General features: G+C 31.7%; 1 protein-coding gene and 1 long non-coding RNA gene across 3 annotated transcripts; one reads left to right on the forward strand and one right to left on the reverse strand.

Annotated features, from left to right (window-relative positions):
- Positions 1–12,566: 12,566 nt before the first annotated feature.
- On the forward strand, positions 12,567–16,385 carry LOC107429011 (cyclic dof factor 1). Of its 2 annotated transcripts, none has more exons than XM_025078529.3 (2): positions 12,567–13,128; positions 14,707–16,385. In XM_025078529.3, the coding sequence occupies exons 1-2, from the start codon at positions 12,865–12,867 to the stop codon at positions 15,991–15,993; spliced, it is 1,551 nt and encodes a 516-aa protein (XP_024934297.3). In that variant the 5' UTR covers positions 12,567–12,864; the 3' UTR covers positions 15,994–16,385. The 2 variants fall into 2 exon arrangements, with proteins under 2 accessions (XP_024934297.3, XP_015895107.3); XM_016039621.4 differs by having other exon boundaries at positions 12,576–13,116.
- On the reverse strand, positions 16,229–19,769 carry LOC112493223 (uncharacterized). Its single transcript, XR_003057611.3, has 2 exons — positions 19,309–19,769; positions 16,229–17,688 (listed from the first exon to the last, which is right to left on the reverse strand). It is a non-coding gene; the product is annotated as an uncharacterized LOC112493223 (long non-coding RNA).
- Between the last annotated feature and the right edge of the window lie 2,359 nt (positions 19,770–22,128).

A 22,128-nucleotide genomic window follows, 5' to 3' on the forward strand; every position in this document is an offset into this window, starting at 1 on the left:
TTAAATTGTGTCCAAAAATGTCTCATACCTAGTAAATATTATACAAAAACGAAAGAAAGATTAAATTATGCTAATGGTAGTAAAATAGATTTACAATACGAAATTAATCACGCACATATTTGTCATAATAAAATATGTTTCAAAACATCATTTGTCCTTGTTAGAAACATGACAGATCAAGTTATTTTAAGAATTCCATTTCTCTCTTTGTTATACCCATTCACTACAGAAAATGATGGAATAATTAGTCACCCTTTAGGTGAAAAGGTTAAATTTGAATTTATTCAAAAATCAAATAATATTCAAACATTAAAAGAAAATTCCATTTCAAAAACAATCAATCGCATTCAAATTAAAACTAAACATTTACATTTCCTACAAGAAGAAATTAAATATAAACAAATAGAAAATCAATTATCTAATTTTTATCTTCAAAACAAAATCACTGATTTTCAACAACAATTAACCAAAGAAGTTTGTGCTGAAATACCAATGCTTTTTGGTATAGGGCAAAATACATAGTTAAACTTCCTTATGAAAAAGGTTTTGATGAAAGAAACATTCCAACTAGGGCCAGAGCCATTCAAATGAATCAAGAACTAATGGAATATTGTAAAATTGAAATTCAAGAACTCCTAACTAAAAAATTAATTCGTCCTAGTAAATCCCCTTGGTCTTGTTCCGCTTTTTATGTTCAGAAAAATGCTGAATTAGAACGCAGATCCCCTATACTAGTAATCAACTATAAACCCTTAAATAAATGCCTCCAATGGATTAGATACCCTATCCCCAATAAAAAGGATTTAATCAATCATCTTAATCAAGCCACTATTTTCTCCAAATCTGACATGAAGTCAGGATTTTGGCAAATAGAAATTAATGAGGAAGATAGATACAAAACTGCATTTGTAACCCCATTTGGTCATTATGAATGGAATGTAATGCCCTTTGGATTAAAAAATGTTCCTAGTGAATTTCTACAAATGATGAATGATATATTTAATAATTACAACCATTTTACCATTGTTTATATAGATGATGTCTTAGTTTATTCCCAATCAATTGATCAACATTGGAAACACTTAAAAATGTTTTTAGATATTGTCAAAAAACTTGGTTTAGTTGTTTCCGCTTCCAAATTAAAATTCTTCCAAAGTAAAATTTGATTCTTAGATTTTAATATTTACCAATCCTAGATTACTCCAATCACTAGAGCCATTGAATTTGCTGATAAATCTCTTGATGAAATTCTAGATAAAAACCAATTACAGAGATTTTTAGGCTCATTAAATTATATTACTGAATTCTATAGTAATTTAAGAATGAAATGTAAACCTTTGTTTGACAGATTAAAATCAGAACCCCCACTGTGGTCTCTCGTTCATATCAAATTTATCCAAGAAATCAAATCACATGTTAAGACTCTTCCTTGTCTTGGCATTCCTTCCCCTGATTCATTCAAAATTGTTCAAACTGATGCCTCTGACATTGGCTTTGGAGGAATTTTACTTCAGCAAATCACACCTGATTCCCCAGAACAAATAATCTGTTTTCATTCTGGAACATGGATGTCTTGGCATTCCTTCCCCTGATTCATTCAAAATTGTTCAAACTGATGCCTCTGACATTGGCTGTGGAGGAATTTTACTTCAACAAATCACACCTGATTCCCCAGAATAAATAGTCCGTTTTCATTCTGGAACATGGACTTCTTCTCAAATCAATTATAGCACTATAAAAAAAGAAATTTTATCTTTAGTACTATGTATATCTAAATTTCAAGATGATTTACTTAATCAAAATTTTTTTGTACGTATTGATTGCTAGAGTGCCAAGTACGTTTTAGAACAAGATGTTCAAAACATTGCATCAAAACAAATCTTTGCCCGATGGCAGGCCATATTAAGTCTTTTTGATTTTGAAATTGCATACATCAAAGGTAATCAAAATTGCATTCCTGATTTTCTAACCCGTGAATTTCTGTAGGGAAAGGTTTCTCACCCGAGAACTAATCATGCCTCGCAAAAAGGGGTCATCTACCCCTCTTCCAAACCCAAATCCTCCCAAAACAAAACAAACTCAATCAACTCATGATCAGACCTTAATTCCCACTGACTCTACCTACTTATCTCAACCTATTCCAATCAGCCCAATCAATTACCAAAATGCCCTTGTCAAATTTTATAATCCCTACAGTTTGGTTCCAAGCCAACCATTCACCCCAATTAATTAAACTCAAGCAAAATCATCTCCCTATTTTGATATTGCTCGCAATCTCTTATTTTATGTTGAACCCTCCCTTCGGAAGCTTCCCACCATTCCCCACATTATTAATCAATTCTTTCCTCCTAATTTCCATTTTATTCCAAAACTACCCAACAAAAACCTCAAATATTATACTGCCATTCTCCAGTCCACCCAATCAATTACTATTACTCCTCTCTTAGATAAAAATGATAACAAAACAATCATTTCTTATAAATTTTGGATCCACAAAATCCTTACTCTTGAAGAATGGGATCACCCTCCTTATCAATCCAAAAAAATCACTTACCCGGGTGATGTAGATATGATTCCCTATTTATACAACTATCATGATTATATTGATGCTTGGGACTACATCTTTTTTGCATCAAAATGAATCATTTTCTCATTCCTGGTTTATCAGCTGGGATTCCAAATTCCAAAGAAATTTCCCCAGTTGGTTTTTCCATTGGTGGTGTGATCATGGCCCAGCCAAAGAACATCTTCCACCACAAATCCAACATTTAATCACCCACTTTTCTAAACATTATAAAATCACCTATCCAGAAAGTGGCTTTCCTATGGAACTTATTTTTATGTCCAAATACAAAGTTTCTTGGATTTTCAAATGGCAGTACCACAGAGAACAAAATATTATTTACCGCATACACTTAATCAAATGGCGGAACAAATGGTACTCAACCCGTACTCATAAAATGGTTATGGATGAATTCCCTATCTCTACCCCTAAGACTATCAAATCATCTTCCAGTCAGACTTCTGAAAAATCAACCAGATCAAAAAAGGACATGCTTGCACACATTCAAAAATTAATTGAAGAAGTAGATCAATTATCCGATGATTCCGACACATCTGATGAAGCCTCCAGCCAGCTCAAAGAAGAATCAACTAGCTCCAAATCAAAAAATATTCCTGGATCTTCCTTTCGATGGGCAGATTATCAAGATAGTCAAGATCCATATGATATAGGATCTAACTAAAATCACGCATGGAAACCCTAAACCAACATGATGGAAAGCTAAGTCATAATCAACATCAAGAATCTCTAACAGTGTAGAGTTACTTTCAGAATTCCACTCACAAAAGCAGATCACGAGAGTTATTATTCACAATCACAGTTCATGAACAGTAAAAGGCACCGAAAAGCAAAATACTGTTTAAGATACTATTCACCGACAAAATCATGAGATCAACAGGAACACCACCCATTTAACCAAGTCCTCCTTTGCCTATATAAAGGAGCCTCACCATCACATTTTGGAGGAGTTGAATTAAGAGTTGGTTTTGGAGAGTTTTCTTGGCAGATTTCCTCTCTTCTTTTTATTCTCTTCTTCTTCTCATAATCACTTGTAATCAAATATTTGAGTGCTTAGTTTTGAGTGCTTTGTAATTAACTGAGATACTAATTTGTGGTACTCCTCTATAATCAAGTAAGCATTTTCATTTAATTATTTTCAATTATTTATTTTAATCATTTATTTTAAGTTATATTGCTTGGCTGGTTCTACCGCCTTCAATATATTCTATATAATTTTATATATGCATTTTATATTTATCTAATTAATTGTTCTTGGCTGGCCTTGCCGCCTCATCTGCTAATTTACTTACTTCCACTCTGCTCTTATTTTATCTTTCATCTATCTCATAACACACAATATATATATATATATATATATATATACTGTGTAACTTCTTACTTCCTATTTAATTTCTAGTAAAGTTTTGTGGTGAATTGTTTTATAAGAATTAGCTTTTATAGAATCGATTTCTCTTCCAAGAGTTTGGTTTTTTTTTTTTTTTAAATTTATAAGAATCTTTTAGTAAAGGAAACATATTGGATTAAATCTACTTAAAAAAAATTATATTTATGACATGGATAAGATTGTCAAAAAATGTATATCAAATTACTTTTCCATGAAATTTGAGAATGACACTTATTTTGAAGGGATTAGTTTTCTAGTTACCCAAAAAAAAAAAAAAAAAAAAAAACAATTCTTATGGGCCCATATTTTCCATTTGCAACAAAATTGTTCAAACACCTGCAAACTTCAATCAAATTAGTAAAAAGTAAGAATAATAATTGACTAACCACAAAAAAATAAAATAAAATAATTATAGGTATAAACTAGAAATGTTTAGATACGTTGTCAAACAAATTATATAGTTTTGTTATAATTTTATATTTTTATCTTTATTTAAAATTATTTTTAAAAATATTTATTAATTAAATATATTTATATTTACAATTGCAAAATTAAACATTTTAAATGTATTTAAAGTTAAATGATTAAATATTTTAAATATATTTAGAAGTATATGATTAAATATTTTTATATATAAGTATCTTCGATGTATTTAGAAATACAACTAAATATGTTAAATGCATTTAATTGAACGTTTTCAAATGCAAGCATCTCAAATATATTTAGAAATATATAGCTAAACATATCAAATAGATTCAAAAGTATACCAACGAACATCTTTAAAAGCGTTCATACTTTTGTAACCAAATACTTTAATGAATCCATTGCTTAAATGTCTTTTAAGTAGAAAGAAAATTTTGTGGAGTTTCAATGATTATCAATTTTATCCAAAAGCATTGTGAAGAGTTTTCGTGGAATAATGTTCGATTTGTAAGCAATTTTTGAAGAAACAAAAAAAAAAGTATTATTTTGGCTTATTTAAGACTTTATGAATCGTAGATATTTTAGGTATTAAAGATATTGTATAAAATTATTTTAAATTTTTTATATATTTAAATAATAGTGTATAAAATAGATATTGTATCTAATTTTTTTAGAATTATGAAAACAGCTTCTCTACAAATTATTCTTTCATTATTTTTTTTTTTTGCTTAAGTATTAATTTAATTCAATAGGAAGGATTACACATTTATGATAAGTATTATCTTTATACTCCTCTTCTATATTTATACCATATTTCTTTTCTTTATCCAAAACTTCCACTAAAAAGATCTTAAAATTAATTTGTTATCAAGTTGATGTGATAATATTATATTTATGGCACGTTTCGCATTTAAAAAAATTGCAGAAATGGAATAATTATTCTAGAAAATTATATATATATTTTTTTGTTTCATTTTAAATTTCATGAGTATCTATTTTATAGAAATGTTTATTTTTCATTTTAAAAAATAATTATTCCTTTCAAAAAGTTAGAACTATTATTCATTCATTTAAATAATAAATATTTTTATTATATTTAAGATATATTTAAATCTAGATTAATTATCCTAAATTGAAATACATATATAGCTATAAAATTTGACTTTTAACTAAGTTTTTCCAAATTTGATATTTTCAAAAAGAAAAAAAATCCCGATAAATGCTAAATATCGAACTAATTTAAAATAAAAACCAAACATATAAAAAAAAATCTTTATAAATATCAAACATTTAACCGAATTTAAAATAATAACTAAACATATCAATAACAATATATTTTTCATTTTACTTTTTTAATTCATATAAATAATTATTCTTATTTTATCATAAATAACTATTTTATATATTAAACATTACTTTAACCTAAAAATTAGATTTAATTTTAAACAAAAATTTAGTCCAATTAAATTTATTCAAACCCAAACAAATTCAAAAATTATGATTAAAGACTTAAGCATAATTTTATCGAATCGATTTGATGAAGGACGTGAGGCTACAGAAGTAGCAACAAAATTCGATTACTTAATATTATTGTTTGAAATTTCTAGAATATTTGTGAGAAACATATAGCCACATCAATATTATTTTTTATTATTATTTTTACTATTATTTTTATTAATTTGAAAACAAACATTAGGCAGATCACAATTTTCTTAGCATTAGTTTTTCATCACCTTTTTTCAAACCAATGTAAAAATGGGATTGCTTCGATGGCCACCAACATTTTCACAAGAAAAAGAAAAAAATAAAATAAAATAGAAATCAAGGAGGCTTATTGGATAAGAGAAAAAGATATGGTCCAGTCTTATCCCCCAAATTAGACACGTGGAATCACTAGAAAGATATATCTCCCTAATTCAGCGAAGCACAGCCACTAGAACAAGATTCTTTTTTTCTAACATTTCCTTTTTATCACTTACAACAATTTCCTTCTTTTTTTTTTTTTTTTAGTAAATAACAATTTCCCTCTTTAGTCTGGAACCACGATAACTATAGATGTAAGAAACTGAGCAAATTTCTAGTACTGACACAACAGCCCTCTTTCCACTGACGCGTGGCATGTTTCTATTCGCTTGGAGATGGACGGCAGGGATGCCGTCAGATGACCTTTTCATTACGCTTTTTGACGGTGGGCCCAGTTTAGAATACAGTGCTAATGTGGAGGGGGCAAGTGTTTAAGTTTTGAAGCCTTTGCTAGCTATACAGGGCACCCCTCGTGGGCCATGCGCCACGTGGTTAATTTGCAAGTGGCTATTGACAGCTTTTACCTGGGGGAACCAATCACATCTCCAGCATTTTTCCATAAGCTAGAGTTATTATTTCTTCAAGAAAGATTGGCCGCAGCCATAATGTTTCTAATTTCCAACTATTTTATACTATGAAATACAAATCCATTTAAGACAAGCAAACAAGATCTTCAACCCGAAGTTGCCTATAAGGACATCATTATTAACTGTAAAATTTTGAAGTTGAAAAAATTAATAATAATCTTTGTTGCTAATGTGTCACATCCTCAGAACTTGCTTGAAAATTTGTGAAAGATCGCTCTCAATATATTTATTATTGAAAATGTGCATAATAAATTATATATGAATTAAGATCTTATGCTTTTTTTTTTTTCTGCTTTTTCTATGTTTGTTTTCTACTTTTCAATGGTATATTGTTAATCTAATAGATAATATTAAATAATTCATAGACAAATTAAAATGCAAATTAATTCTAAATTAAACATGCATGGATATATACATTTTAAATGTAAAATAAACAAATATTAAAGAAAAACCAAATCGAACATTCACATTCATTATATATGTGCTATAAAATGATAGTTAAATGATGAATAAATATGTTTTTCTAGGTGTTAATTATAAATAGATATATATATATATATATATATAATTCGTTAAATATATGATAATTTTATGACGCATACTTTTTAGTTAATCAGGAATATCTTTAATTAATATAGCAAAAATTATTGCTAACATGATAGTTAGGGAACATTTGCCCAGCATGTAAATTATCCATATTATTACATAGGTTCACTCGATATCAAAAGTCTCATACGTAAATAGAAAGAGAAATTATTAGATCTTATTCTATTAATTTCTTATGCCTGGAACGTAACTAAGGGAAACAAATTCACCTACAAGCTAGAAAGTGAAAGTTTTACCTCTCCTATTGAATTATTAAAGTGTAAGTTATTAATACTTTCAATAGAAAAAGGTTTATATTTTCTACCCAAAAAAAAAAAAGAAAAGAAAAAAGTTTATATTTTCTACCCAAAAAAAAAAAATAGAAAAAAGTTTATATTTTTAGATTGTTTTGAATCTTCATATCTACAGTTGATTTCTCTTTGGAACTTCTATTATATATTATAAAATATTTCAATCAAGCAATTTTATTTATAGATTGATTGTGATTGGAAAGATCCACCAACTTCCATTTCCCTCCTTTATTACTTATTTTTATACTAATCTATATATACTTGTACATCTTTTATTAAAAATTTTATATTTGCATATCCATATCATAAATCACAAAGTCTAGTACAATAACTCTATGTTTGAATTGAAGAGAGGAAAGAAAAAGAAAGGAAATGTTTAATAGGGAAAGGAAAGGAAATAATTTGTTTATAATTGTTGTTTGGATGATTAATAAATGAAAAAAAAAAAAAGAAAATATATGAAGGGTAATAAATATTTTCACACAGTGATTATAAAGGTAATTTTGAATATTAAAAAATTCATTAAACGTTGTTTCCTTTTCATCCATTTCCTATCAATTTTAGATGGAAAACAAACTTAATTAAAATAAAAGAATTAATTCCTCCATTTTCCTTCCCTTTTTCTTTCCTTTTTATCTCATTTTAACTATTTAAATAAAAGATTTAAACCTTTTTCTTCTTATTCCCTTATATTTCATCAATCCAAACAGAGTGAAACTTTATGCTAATGGTTTTCATTGGTAGTAAGGCAATAATCAATTTGATATAAAAATTAATCAGTTTGATAATTTTCAATCTAATCCAAATCAATTTCAACATCAAATATAATCCAATTCGATAATAGTAAACTTAGACGGGATAAAGATGTGAAATTGTGTTTATAAACTTAGAGGTTTAAAATTGTAGATATTAAATAATTGAGACATTTGATTTTGGCTTTTTTTTACTTGTATAAAATAGCAAAATTTTCAATTATAGTCTCTTTGACATTGTGAAAAAAATGAAAATATTCATTTTAAGAATAAAATAAATAAAACAAAATTGCTTAAAGTAGTATATCAAATACAACTATTTTGTTTTAACTAAATAAGAAAGACCAATATAAATATTAAACTAAACAAAAGAACAATAAATTATTAATTTTTTAAATGTCTATTTATATTTTTAATTATTTATATTTTAATCAATTTGATTTGGATTGATTTCATAGTTTTTGTCTTGAAATAATCCAAACATTCTGATTATTAGTTTCAAGCTTTTGAAACCAATCTAACTAAATTAGTATATAATAACTGATCCAAACAAGTTGGATGGGGTTGGATTTGTCAGTTTGGTCAATTAATCAAATTTTTTGCACACCCCTGCTTAATGCAATCCCATATATTTTAAATTTCCATAATATCCCTATTTAATTTTTCTGTTTTTTCAATCTTTTGAAAAGTAAGATTTCTGCCATACAAACTGCAACGAAAACTTTAATAAAAAGGTTGGAAGAAAAAAAAGACGCAAATTCTGTAACTCTTTTGGATGCCAATATACGAAGCAATCTATAGACAAGCATGGCCAAATTGACTTAAAATGAGGCATAAAAATAGTAGTGTTGAGATGAGAGTAGCGTATGAGAGTAAAGAGCTTCTGAAAACCCTACCTCTAATTTTACAAAAGAGACAAAGTAATTGAAGAGAGAAGATTTTTAGTTTAAGAAGAGAAAAAAAAAAGAAAAAAACTCAATTAAGATGATGCGGCAAATTTGTTAATACAAAAAAAAAAAAAAAAAGAGAAAAATAAATATGGATATTTTAATAATTTAAATGTTTATCAAACAATATAAAATTATTTTTGTATTGCAAAAAGAAATTCTCCAAACAATACGTAAAAATCTTGTTTTAAAAAAAAAAAACAATGCATAAATAAAAAGGGTAATATTACAGATGTCAAAAAATTATTGGAGACTCAATCTTAATAACTTATAAGATAGGTACCAGGATTAACTTTATAATAAGTGGGATATGTATTGAGGAAAAAAAAAAAAAAAAACTATAATCTGAGTGGAAATGATGCATGAGTAAAGATAAAAGACTATTGTCAGGACCCGTCTAGAATTCCTTTTCCGGAACCCTAGATAAGTCTGATCCCAGGAAAATACCACCGAACCTTCCAACGGAAAATCCGGCAGCACCTCCCCTAAGGGTAAATATATATAAAATAATATTTTTCCCGATTATATTTAAAATACGCCACATGAGCATCAATTACAGATATCAAATTAATACCACATAAATACAATTAATTACCCCAAAAATATTTTCAAAGGTGGGTCACTCACCTTGAGCGCGTAAATCAACTAAGATCCTCTTCGGGATCAACTCCACCACTCCTACGCGCACCTAAACAACCACAGTGTACCAACCAAAAATATTAATATTTTAGTCGGGTAATTCCCAAATGGGTACCCAGGGAGCGAACACCAAACGATATCTAAAAGTTACGAGTTATATACCGAATCGAAGCTCGCGTGATGAGGATCACCGATTCGGTCTTACTTTCCGGTGATCGGACCCGACGGGGTCGGAATCTCGTCGGAAAGCTTTTCGGGTTTCGGCTTCGCAATTCTCCCAAACCGTTGCGAATAGGTGGAAACGGATGCCGGATTCAGGTTCAGGAGGTTGAACACAGTGGACTGGAGCCGACCGGAAGACTGGGTACTCGCCGGAACAGTAATTTCCGGCGAGCCGCCGCGGTCACCGGCAACTGTCGCCGGCAGCGGCGCGTGCGGTGGCCGTTGGCTGTGAGTTTTTCCAGATTTGTAGATCGTGGGGAGAGCAATCCAACGGGACCGGCGGTGAGGCAAACGGAGGCCGAACGGCGGAGAAATCACGGTTTGAAGATTTCCGGTCCCTCGCCGGAAAACGCTCCAATCCCGGCGCGTCGGTGGTCCGATGGCCGTGAAACTTGGTGGGTCAGCCGAACTTGAGGAGGGAATCAAGGGTGTCTGGCGCGTGTGGCCGGAAAATGGCCGGAAATGGGTCAATCGGCGGTGGCCGGCGGTGGAGGGAAAAAGTCGCTGCCGATCTTCAAACGTCCGATCCGGGCGCGTCCGGCGGCCGATCGCCATGAAACTTTGAGGTTTTGCTAAAAATGGGGAGGGGAACCTTGCTGGCCGGCGCGTGTACAGTAGATCGGCTGGAAAATTTGAAAATCTCCGGTGGCCGTCGGACTTTCTCTCTTTTTCTCTCTCCTCTCTCTCTTTCTCTCTCTTCCCCGAGATTTTTATCAAATAAAAGCCACTGTGTGATACTGTTCATGCCACGTGGACCAATCAGAAGCTGACATGTGGCGTTTCACTGTTCATCGACTCAAAAACATTAAAATATTACAGTATCCGACAAACTTCACGCATCCATAACTTTTTAACCGGATGTCCTTTTTAAGCGTGCCGCTAGTCTGTGAACTCGTATCGACGAGCACTTCACAACTATGCACGAGTCAAAGCTCATTTCCCCATAAATAAAAAGTCAATTCCGGCACCCCTTGGACAGTTTGCACTTCAACTTGTTTTGCCCATAACTTTCAAACCTAGCCCCGTTTTTGACGTGCTACTAGTCTACGAACTCGGGGCATCATGCACTTCACCACGGTACCCTGGTCAACTCGAAATTCCAACTGGAACAAAAAGTCAACTTTTATGTATAATCTAATTTGATTACATAACATTTGAAATAGTTCAGTCCAATGCAACTAAGGTCCTAAAGGTATTACCTTATTTACTAGACTTTTTTTCTTCTATACAAATTGATATAGTATTATTTTGTCAATAATGTTTGGACTACCAAATTTGTCCATAAAATTTGAATTACCAAACCATGTGGTGCAATATTACTAGGTTCGTATTTTAGATTTTTTTTTCTTTCTTTTTTTGATGTTAGAGGCAAGGAATTTGAACTTGAATTATTACTTGAAAAACGTTAATGGCGTTGTCACCAAGCTATCCCTCCAATGACCATGTTCCATAATTTAGATACATATATATTTTTTGGACTAGACTTATAGTAGGTCTTTAAATTTAAAACTTTGTTTGAACTAACATCCTCTAATCTGTTGTGTGATAAATTTTCTCTCATAATATATTACAGGATATTAATATTGATGAAATCATGAAGTTAAAGAATTAATCTAAGTTGGATTAATTTTTTTTTTAATTGTTTTACCATTGTCATATTATTTGATAAACAAAATTTGCTGATGTAATCGTAACTTTCACTTACCTTACTTGTTTACGAAAAATAATGCATGTTTTAGTTTGTTTACATGATTTAATCACATTAATTTATAAAAGAAATTTTGATAATCAGAATTGGTAAGTGAACATTACTTTCAAAAAAAAAAAAAATGAAATGGAGAAATAAATAAGTAAAATGAAACAAGGGTAAAAGTCTGGTTTTGTTTCCTTTCTTAAATAATAAGTCCTCCTTGTCATATCAAAATTAACGAGGGAACTAAATTCATATATCAATGAGTATGTTTTAAGAGTTTATGGCTGTATAATAAATCTAGGCATCATAAAATGATTAAAAATGTCAAATGAAAGAATCCTTCATGATGGCTTTTGATTTTGATTCTTCACAATTTCACCATCTTTAAAAGAAGTTTTTTCAAAAACCTATATTTTATTGATTTCGATTGGAAGTTCTCCCCTGATTTTTTTATTTTAAAAACGAGAAACAATATTTTGAAAAGCCATGTGAAATAGAACTATAGTACAACAAGAAAATAAGGCATAACTAGTAAAGGAATGTTAAAAAAGAGAGAGGGGGGGGGGGGGGGGGGGGGGGGTGCGCGGGGGATGCTGACATGGAAGAGAAAAAGAAAGGGGACAACAGACCACTATCTTTTGAAGAAATGTGAGGGAATCCAACAGCGCCAAAGATCTAAAAGGCCACAAACAATTTGTGGCTCAAAAATTTCCCTCTTTGATGATGTGGCATCCCACCTCGTTAACTCTCTTTGCCTTTACCCATATTTCAATTTCAGCCCCCATTTCTACTGCTACTACCACTTCTTCTTTTTCCCTTCCTCTTCCTCTTCGATCAAGATTCAAAAGTCCGTTCGAAGCCCAACCACATTAGCCAAATACTGAGAACCGAGAGAAAAAAGACAGAATTTCGGGATAAAAATCAAATTTTAAGAATGTCGGAGTCAAGAGACCCGGCCATAAAGTTGTTTGGGAAGACTATTGCTTTGCCGCTGAACCAGCAGCAGGAAGTTTCCCCCGATGATGACACATCTGGGATTGCTTGTGCTATTTATTCTGATTCTGGTTTTGTTGCTGTTGAGACCTGCTCTGATGATGATCATAAGCTTCTTTCTTCTCCAACTACTACTTCGCGTGAAGATTACACTGCCAATGAAGGAGATGGGCAAGATGGCGATGGAAATAAGGTATGTGTGAAAGTAAGTTTTTGAATTTGAATTTTGGATTCGAGTCTTTGTGGAGGTCGTTATTTCGTATTCTAAGAACAACCCATTTTTTGAAAACCAGAAACTTCATATGGGTCGATTTTACTTTCTCAATATCTCTATGTTTTCTTTTGGTTTTTTTGATTTTTTTTTTTCCCTTCAATCGCGGGTTGTGAAATTTCACTTATAATATAATCGATTTTACTTTCTCAAGGTTTAATTACGATCCACAGGTCGTGAAATTTGACTGATAAAATAAATCTTTGTATTCTAATTGTTCATATCTAACCCAATTTTCCTAAAATTTGAGATTCTTAATGGGTCAGTAGTATAATTGTTTTATAAAATCTAATGACATCATGGGTTTTCTCGTTTTTATTTATTTTTTTATGAATTGGTCACTAAGGGACTTTTTGGATTTCCATCAAAATGTTTGGTTGCTATAGTTTTTGGCAGGTTTGGAATTTAAGGAGATTTTGCTCTCTATTGTCTTTGATGCTTTACTCCAGTTCTTCCGAGTTCGAATTCTTTAGTTAGGTATTTTAGACGAACTGAGAAAGTCAAATTTGAGCATATTTTGAAGTTTAACTGCACCTTAATTACATATAATTAACTTTGAGCTCTTGGACTTTCTAACCGGAGCCTGGTCAGCTTACTCTGTTCTGTATGAATTCTTTCTGTTTTTCTAGTTTTGTGGCTTCCTGATTTATGTTAAATTGGTAGGTTCTTATTCATATTCGAGTTATCTACCTTTTTATTTATTTATTTATTTTTTCAGAAGAATTGATCCTACACTTTTTTATGTCTCATCTGTAGATTGACATAGAAAACAAAATATTTCCAAAAACTAGAAGGAAATATAAATAGTCTGCAACTTTCTTTCACTTTTGACAGGATTGCAAAACTGTTGTCAAATTCAACAACCTTACAACAAATTCCAAATTGAGCTTCAATTTTTCTCACTTGTTGTTTCCTTTCTTTCTTCTTCTACGATTCTTGGAAAATTAACTCTTCAGGATCAGTTTTCTGTTTTTTTTTTTTTTTTTGGTACCAAAAATATTTGAATAATTCTCTTGTTTGAACATGGATTAGACTCAGTAAATTACAAAACTTTATTACTAAATATCGGAATATTTTCTTAACCGCTAGTTGTAATTCAATTCCTTCTAAATGTCTACATCTGAATAGTTGCTTAACAGAAGAAAATCGTTGAACACTTGTAATTCCATCTCTTGTTTTAGTCTTCTTTTACGTGAACTTTGGTTACAGCGGTTATTAAATAATTAACATAGATTATTACAATAAAGGAAACGTGAAATAATTCCTTATGGATAGACGATGTAATCCATATGGCTAAAGTTACATTACCAACATAATAGCAGAAATGCTAAAGTGTAATTGTTTTTCTTGTGATTTTTCATAACTTTTATGGTTCTTCTTGTTATGTTCTTTATGTATTTAAGACTTTCTCTATTACAGTGTTTTCCTACTTGTATTTTTCAGTATTAAAAGAATTATTAAAACCGTAGCTACTATAATTTTCTCATCAGAGCTTTTTGTTTAAATTATTAGGAAACTTCAGTTAAAGAACTCAACTCAGATAGAGATGATACCTCAGATCAAATTGCAGAAGACTCAAAAGATCCTACAACATCATCTGGAATTAGCGATAATCCTAAAACTCCCTCAGTTGAAAGAGAAACTTCATCTTTGAAAACCTCTAAGAATGAAGAACAGAGCAATACCAGTAGTCCACAAGAAAAGACTCTGAAAAAGCCAGACAAGATACTTCCATGTCCAAGATGTAATAGCATGGAAACCAAGTTTTGTTACTACAATAATTACAATGTCAACCAGCCCCGTCATTTCTGCAAAAATTGTCAGAGGTACTGGACGGCTGGAGGAACCATGAGGAATGTACCGGTAGGTGCTGGTCGTCGTAAGAACAAGAATTCTTCCTCTTCACACTATCATCATATAGTAATGTCGGATGCTCTCCAAACAGCTCGAGCTAATACTGCAAATGGAGTACAGCACTCTAGTTTGGGAAGCAATGGCACGGTCCTTACATTCGGCTCAGATTCTCCTCTTTGTGAATCCATGGCTTCTGTGTTGAACCTTGCAGTTAAAACACAGAAGTATGCTCGAAATGGATTGCATAGACATGAACAAAGAGTTATGGTTTCTTCTGGAGGGGGAGAAAGTGCGGATGACCACTCAAGTGGATCTTCTATTACAGCTTCAAACTCATTAGAGAGGGGTGCCAAACCAGCAATTAAGGAGCATCAAGCATTACCTCCTCAAGTACCATGCTTCCCCGGGCCACCTTGGCCATATCCTTGGAATTCAACTCAGTGGACATCTCCTGTGCCCCCTCCTGCTTTCTGCCATTCTGGCTTTCCAGTTTCATTCTACCCTGCTCCACCATATTGGGGCTGCACTGTACCAGGCTCTTGGAATATGCCTTGTCTCTCCTCTCCATCCTCTACTCTTGGCTACCCTTTGCCCAGCTCAGGACCGAATTCTTCTACCTTGGGGAAACATTCTAGAGATGGGAACATACTTAATCCAGCTAGCTCACAGAAAGAAGAGCCTGTTAAAGAGAACAATAATTCAGAAATATCTGTTTTGATTCCCAAAACATTGAGGATCGACGATCCTAGTGAAGCTGCAAAAAGCTCCATTTGGGCAACACTCGGTATCAAGAATGAGAAGCTCAATTCTGTCAATGGAGGAGGTCTTTTTAAGGTATTTCAGTCAAAGGGAGATGATAAAAATCATGTTGTTGAAACATCTCCAGTGTTGCAAGCCAACCCAGCAGCCTTGTCAAGATCAGTCAGCTTCCATGAGAGAACATAATTACTGCAAAACTCAAGTTGCAAAACTCTGGGGTGTAGTGGATGTGGTAAAGGAGTTAAACCTGACTAGAATGGCTTGCTGCTGACCAGTTATGATGCTTTTCCCTCATAAGTCCATGGTCTTTGGTCAGCCTCAATTAAAGAACAGGTTTAGAAGCAATCCAATTTATAAACAGGAGAAAAGTGTCCAACTTCACTTTGCAGGAGAGCACAGCTACGTCTCTTTATCACAAACCTTTTCATTTTTTTTTTTTTTTTTCCCTCTGTAACCATATGGTATTTTTGCTTCCACCTTTAGGAGGTTTGTTGAGTTCGTATCCTTGTACATATCTAATATATGATATTGTGTATTGTGAGTATACCTAATAAAGAGAGAAAATTGGATGGAATAAACTCCTGGAATTACTGTGAAATAAACTCCTGGAATTAATGTAGAACAAACATGTAATTTTCCCAGGTGCTTTTGGCATGCATTGCTAGCTCATTTTCTCTAATTTCAATTTAAGCAAGTAATCTAGAATGCTTACAGCCATTTTCTCTCTGTCTTTTGTTCTAAGAAATCATGGAAAAGATGTAGCAAGCAAACTAATATTTAGGGTATAATATATAGATTTTATTTTATTTTAATGTCGAAAAAACTAAAATTATATTTGATTGACCTTATATGATATTTTTTGGCTAAATATGTATGTGTATGTGTGTGCGAAATTGTTGTATAAAGCAAACATAAATCCATATTTATGTTATTTTATTGTCGAGGAGAATCCCAACAGAAGAACTAGGAAACTTCAAGTTGCTTGAAGGATGTTATGCCCCTGCTCATTCAACAGTCCTTTTTGATAAAACCATTAAGGTTGCTGTTAAGTAGAACATGTACCACCAGGTTTGAGAATTAAAATTTTGAGTCACTTTTATGAAATTATGTGAGAGCAGCAGTATGGAATTAGATTTGAAGGTATGTGCAGATTCAAAGATTAAAAAATAAAATACTAGGCCCTTATTTCAGTAGATAAACTTGAATTTTTATGCTGCAATAGGCCAAGCATCTTTTTTTTTTTTTCAAGCACAAAGAATCCAAACTGGCAATGCCCAAAAGGTGGAAAACAAGGATAAAGTCATCAAATTTTTTATTTTTATTTTTATTTTTTTTTCAAATTGAGTTGAAGTTGAATATTCTTTCATTTGGCATATATATTTAATGGATAGATATATCAATATTATACTATACTATAATATAATATAATACATATGTATGTCTGTAATCTATCCGCCATGAAAAAACATTCAGATATTTCTTTGTCGCTTGTCGATATATAATAGGAGGCCACAGTTTCTCCATAAGATTAGTTGTTATGGGTCCCAATGCACGTGACTATCAAAGTTATTATCACCCTCCTTGGCCCTTTAGTTTTTTCTCCTCCTCTTTTTGTTCTTTTGCTTCTAGTTCTATAAAAAGGATTTCTCTTTTTCTTTTTTCATTATTATTATTTTTTTAATTTTTCAAAATATCCTAATTTAAGCATTTTTATCAATTGCTAAACATGTGAGAAGGGAAGCTTAAAGTTGCATAAGAGGAAAGCCTAGCCACTCACCCAATATCGTTGATGACTGACAATTAAGAACAGATATGAGTTTAGATTAAAGGCAACTTCACGTGAGTGGTACACATCATCCTCATTCTTGTGGTTCTCCTTTGCTGCAATGTTAATATCACACACTTAGTTGTGATTTTTCTTTTTCGTCCTTATTGTTTCTTTACAATAAAATAAATAAAATAAATAAAAAAGGAAAGATATATTATATGCCCTCTAAGAGTATACCAAGGAAACCCCACCAAAACCTTTTGTGGGGTATTATTCTTTATTCTTAAATTTTTGTGGGTATCCTTTGTGCTAATCTTTTATATTTTATAATTCATAAAAAAAAAAAAAAAAAACATTCTTATCTTACCTAGTTTGCAAAGTGAAGCAGTATATCCAATATTTATACTAGTAAATCTACATAAGAATGATAATGGGATGAAATTGAAGGTGAACAAAAAACCGATCAACCTAATCAAAAAGAATAGTTGGTTTATTTATTTTCTTTTTTGGTATAAAAAAATCAACTTACATTAGACTAAACAAAAGTTAAAAACATCATCCTACAATGTTAGAAGGAACCAGTTAGGTGCTTCCTCCGTCCAAGTTTAATATATATTTAAAGAAATAGTATGACAAGCCAATTCATATGCAACACAAATAGCAGCACGATGCTTATAAGAGCAACTAAACCTATTAAATCTACGTTATAACAGTTTGATATTTTTTACTAAAAAAATTTGCATCTAGACTAATAGAACTATCATTCACCAAATAACATTGCAATGTCACTAATAATCTCTCTCACATAAAAACCAGATTCCACACAACATTGTAGACCTTCTTTAATTGCTAGCAGCTTTACCATTATTCGAGAACATAACCTGTGAAATGGTTTGCCAAACCAACCAGGAAATTCCCTTACTCATCCTGAATTACAAGCTCCAACCTCCACTACTTCTTCAATAGTAGAAATTGCACCATCAATATTTGCAAAAAACCAAAAAAATGCCTGGGGGAATTGAGAACCTGTGACCCGATGGGAACAATAATCGAAGGAGCAAAGCTTAAAGCCTTTAATTGAGATACTATTAGTAAAGCACGTTCACTCTAATGGTGTACTTTTCGCAAAATGGGTCAATAAGAAAATGAGAACAGCGGCTTAAGCCATGCCTAAAAGGCGGGGACCTAACTTGTGAAATAGTTTGCCAAACCAGCCACGAAATTCCCTTACTACTCCTGAATTACAGTTCCATCCTCCACTACTTCTTCAGTAGTAGAAATTTCACCACCAGTATTAGAAAAACCAAAAAACGCCTAAGGAGAGGTTGAATAGGTTTTTAAAAATTTTTCTTTTCTTCAAACTATATATCAAAGGAACCTCCAAGAAGACCTACTTCGTTTATATGCCCATTGTTCCCCAACTATAATTTCAGATTTTACAATATATCAACCAGAATTTAAGGACTTGCTCCTCCCAAGCAAATAAATGGAAAACAGTAAATGCAGAAATTAAATGGTAGAAAGATAAAAATCAATAAACAAATTTTTAGATACAAAAATTCTCTCAGTAAAAAGAAAAACCATGGATGTTAATCACCACTTCTAATCTAAATCCATTAAAAAAGAAAATTGACATCACACAAAACAAGACTCAAACTGTAAAAGTTCTAGTGCATTTCTAACCACTATGGTAGTTTCCTAGCCTTAATTCCAAAGAATTAAGACAACTTTACCAGTGCAACGATACTCTCGGAAAGGAACTCCACCACTATCGTAGCATAATCCTCCTTGCAAAGGTACTCCACCTCCAAGACTTTGTCACAACAAATTTCAAAGATTTAAAAGTGTGGCAAAAGGAATGCATTTAAAGTAATTTGATAAGGAGAAAAGCATACAAAAAAAATAAAAATAAAAACAAAACCTATGAGTCTTACAACTTAATGCAAATTAAAGAATCATATGATACACACTTAACCCTAAAGGAATTAAGTATGCAAGAGAATGATACAAATCATTTAAAAACATTAGATTATAGGTGGAAAACTTTGATCCACTATCCATAAAGAGGTAGGAACCTTGGTATGTAAAGATGTCACAATTGGTTATGAAAGAACCAACTGATAAGTCTAAAAATGCAATAAGTTCTCAAAAGTTCACAAAGAACAAATAGAATAAATTTTCTCACAATAACAATATTTTTCAAAATCAAGATATGAATCTTATTCATGTATAAAGCCATTTATATAGGCTTCGAAAAATATAAGGAAACAATAAAAACGGAAAAGAAAATATGTATGGTTAAATTTGACCTATGATAATGAATCTACTCTTATTTGATGTTAAATACATTCCACCAACTTTTTCAATGAATTTAGTCATATTTGACGTTAAATACATTCTACCAATTTTTTTTTTTTTTTTCCAAAAAATTTAGTCCTATCTGACGTTAAATACATTCCACCAACTGTTTCACCAAAATGGTAGGTATCTTTCTCTCTCTCTTATGTCATCACAACATCATAAGTGTCATCATAACATCATATGCACGTGCTCTCCATGGTATCTCCCACGTGTGTGTCACATGGTTGAAGTAAAGTGACCATGGTTTGACCACCTTCAGTAGTGATGTTATGATTTTCTTCAATTGAAAACAATTCTTGTACAAACTCCTTGAACCTTTTGGCTTGGATCTTGTGATAGGTCCTTGAATATCCTTTAACGGATCTTTGTTCCATTAGATAACCTTAGTCATGTCCTCATCATTCTTGTCCTCTTGAAAATGATTTGTTCTCAAATCTACAATAAAATGAGATAAATCGGTAACATTAAATGTGACACTTTCATTATACTCACCTGGAAGATCCAACAATATGAATTGTCATTGAGCCTCTCTAATACTTGAAATGGTCCATCTCTTCTTACAAGTAGTTTTGATGTTCTGTGGATAGGGATCTCTATTTGCGCATATGTAACCATACCCATTCACCATGTTCAAACACCACATGCTTCCGACCCTTGTTAGCTTGCTGAGCATATTGTTAATTCCTCTCTCAATGTTTGCATGAGCCTTTTCATGTAATTGGTTCACAAATTTTGCTTTCCTTTTACTATCTATATTCACATGTTTGCTTAAAGGTAAATGAGTTAAATATAAAGAAGTTAAAGAATTAAAACCATAAACAAAACAATGAATAATTAGTGGCAGAATGCACAGTCTTACTATAGGCAAGTTCTACATGTGGAAAACATTTTTTCCAAGTTTTTATGTTTCTACTAATTAGTGCTCTTAATAATGTTAACAAAGTCCTATTAACTATCTCAGTTTGACTATCTATTTGAGGATGACAAGTAGTAGAAAATAACAATTTAGTCCCTAACTTGCCCACAAAGCTTCCAAAAATAACTTAAAACTTGGCATCTCTATCAGAAACAATAGTTTTAAGCATTCCATGCAATCTAATAATTTCTCTAAAGAATAAATCAGAAATATAAGATGCATCATCTGTTTTATGCTATTTTAGAAAATCTATCTACAGTAACAAAGATGGAATCCTTACCTCTTTTAGTCCTTAGCACTCCTAAAACAAATCCACAGAAATGTCCACCCAAGGTGTTTCAGGAATCGACAATGGCATTTACAACCCATGAGGATGCATTTTTTTATTTGGCTTACCTACACTTGATACACCTCTCACAAACTTTCTCTACATTTCTTTTCATGTGTGGCCAATAAAAGTGCTCTTTTAATACATCTAAAGTCTTAGCCATTCAAAGATGACCCACTAGACCTCCACCATGTGACTTAAAACTAAAAGATCTCGTGTAAAACAACTAGGAATGCAAAGCCTATTTTCCCTAAATAAGAATCTATCAAACCTATAAAATTTATTTACACCATGTTTCTCACATAATTTGAAAATCTCTCCAAAATCACTATCTAAATCATACAATTCTTTTATTTGTTCAAAACCTAACATTTTACAATCAAGAGTAGAAATAAAGCATACCATATTGACAAAGCATCAGCTACAACATTTTCTTTATCTTATTTGTAGTGAATAACATATGGAAATGTTTCAATGTATTCTACCCAAACAACATGTTTTTGGCTTAACTTGTTTTGGGCCTTAATGTGCTTCAATGATTCATGATAAAAGTGAATCATGAATTTTTTAGGCCATAGGTAATGATGTCATATCTCCAATGATCTAACCAATGCATATAACTATTTATCATAGATTGGATAGTTCAATGTAACTCCACTCAACTTATCACAGAAATATGCAATTGGTTTTCCTTCTTGCATTAAAACGGCTGCAATACCTATTCCTAAGGCATTTCAAAACTTTAGCAAAATTAGGCAAAATAAGTAAAGGTCATTTGACAACTTATCTTTGAGCAATTGGAATGCTCGTTCCTGTTCAATTCCCCATTTCAACATTTGGTTATTCTTGATCACTTCAGTAATGGAGGCGGCAAAGGTGCTAAAATCTTTGACAAGCCTCCAGTAAAAGTTTGCTAAACCATGAAAACTCCTTACTAACTAACACTTA

Source organism: Ziziphus jujuba, chromosome 12 (assembly GCF_031755915.1).
Source record: "Ziziphus jujuba cultivar Dongzao chromosome 12, ASM3175591v1".
Taxonomy (NCBI): Eukaryota; Viridiplantae; Streptophyta; class Magnoliopsida; order Rosales; family Rhamnaceae; genus Ziziphus; species Ziziphus jujuba.

What these genes read in the sequence shown, in the direction of transcription:
- LOC107429011 (XM_025078529.3), top strand. Translation starts at nt 12,865, where the DNA reads ATGTCGGAGTCAAGAGACCCGGCCATAAAGTTGTTTGGGAAGACTATT. An exon ending in GAAATAAGGTATGTGTGAAA is followed by an intron (nt 13,129 to 14,706) that starts GTAAGTTTTTGA and finishes TTAAATTATTAG; the next exon opens with GAAACTTCAGTTAAAGAACT.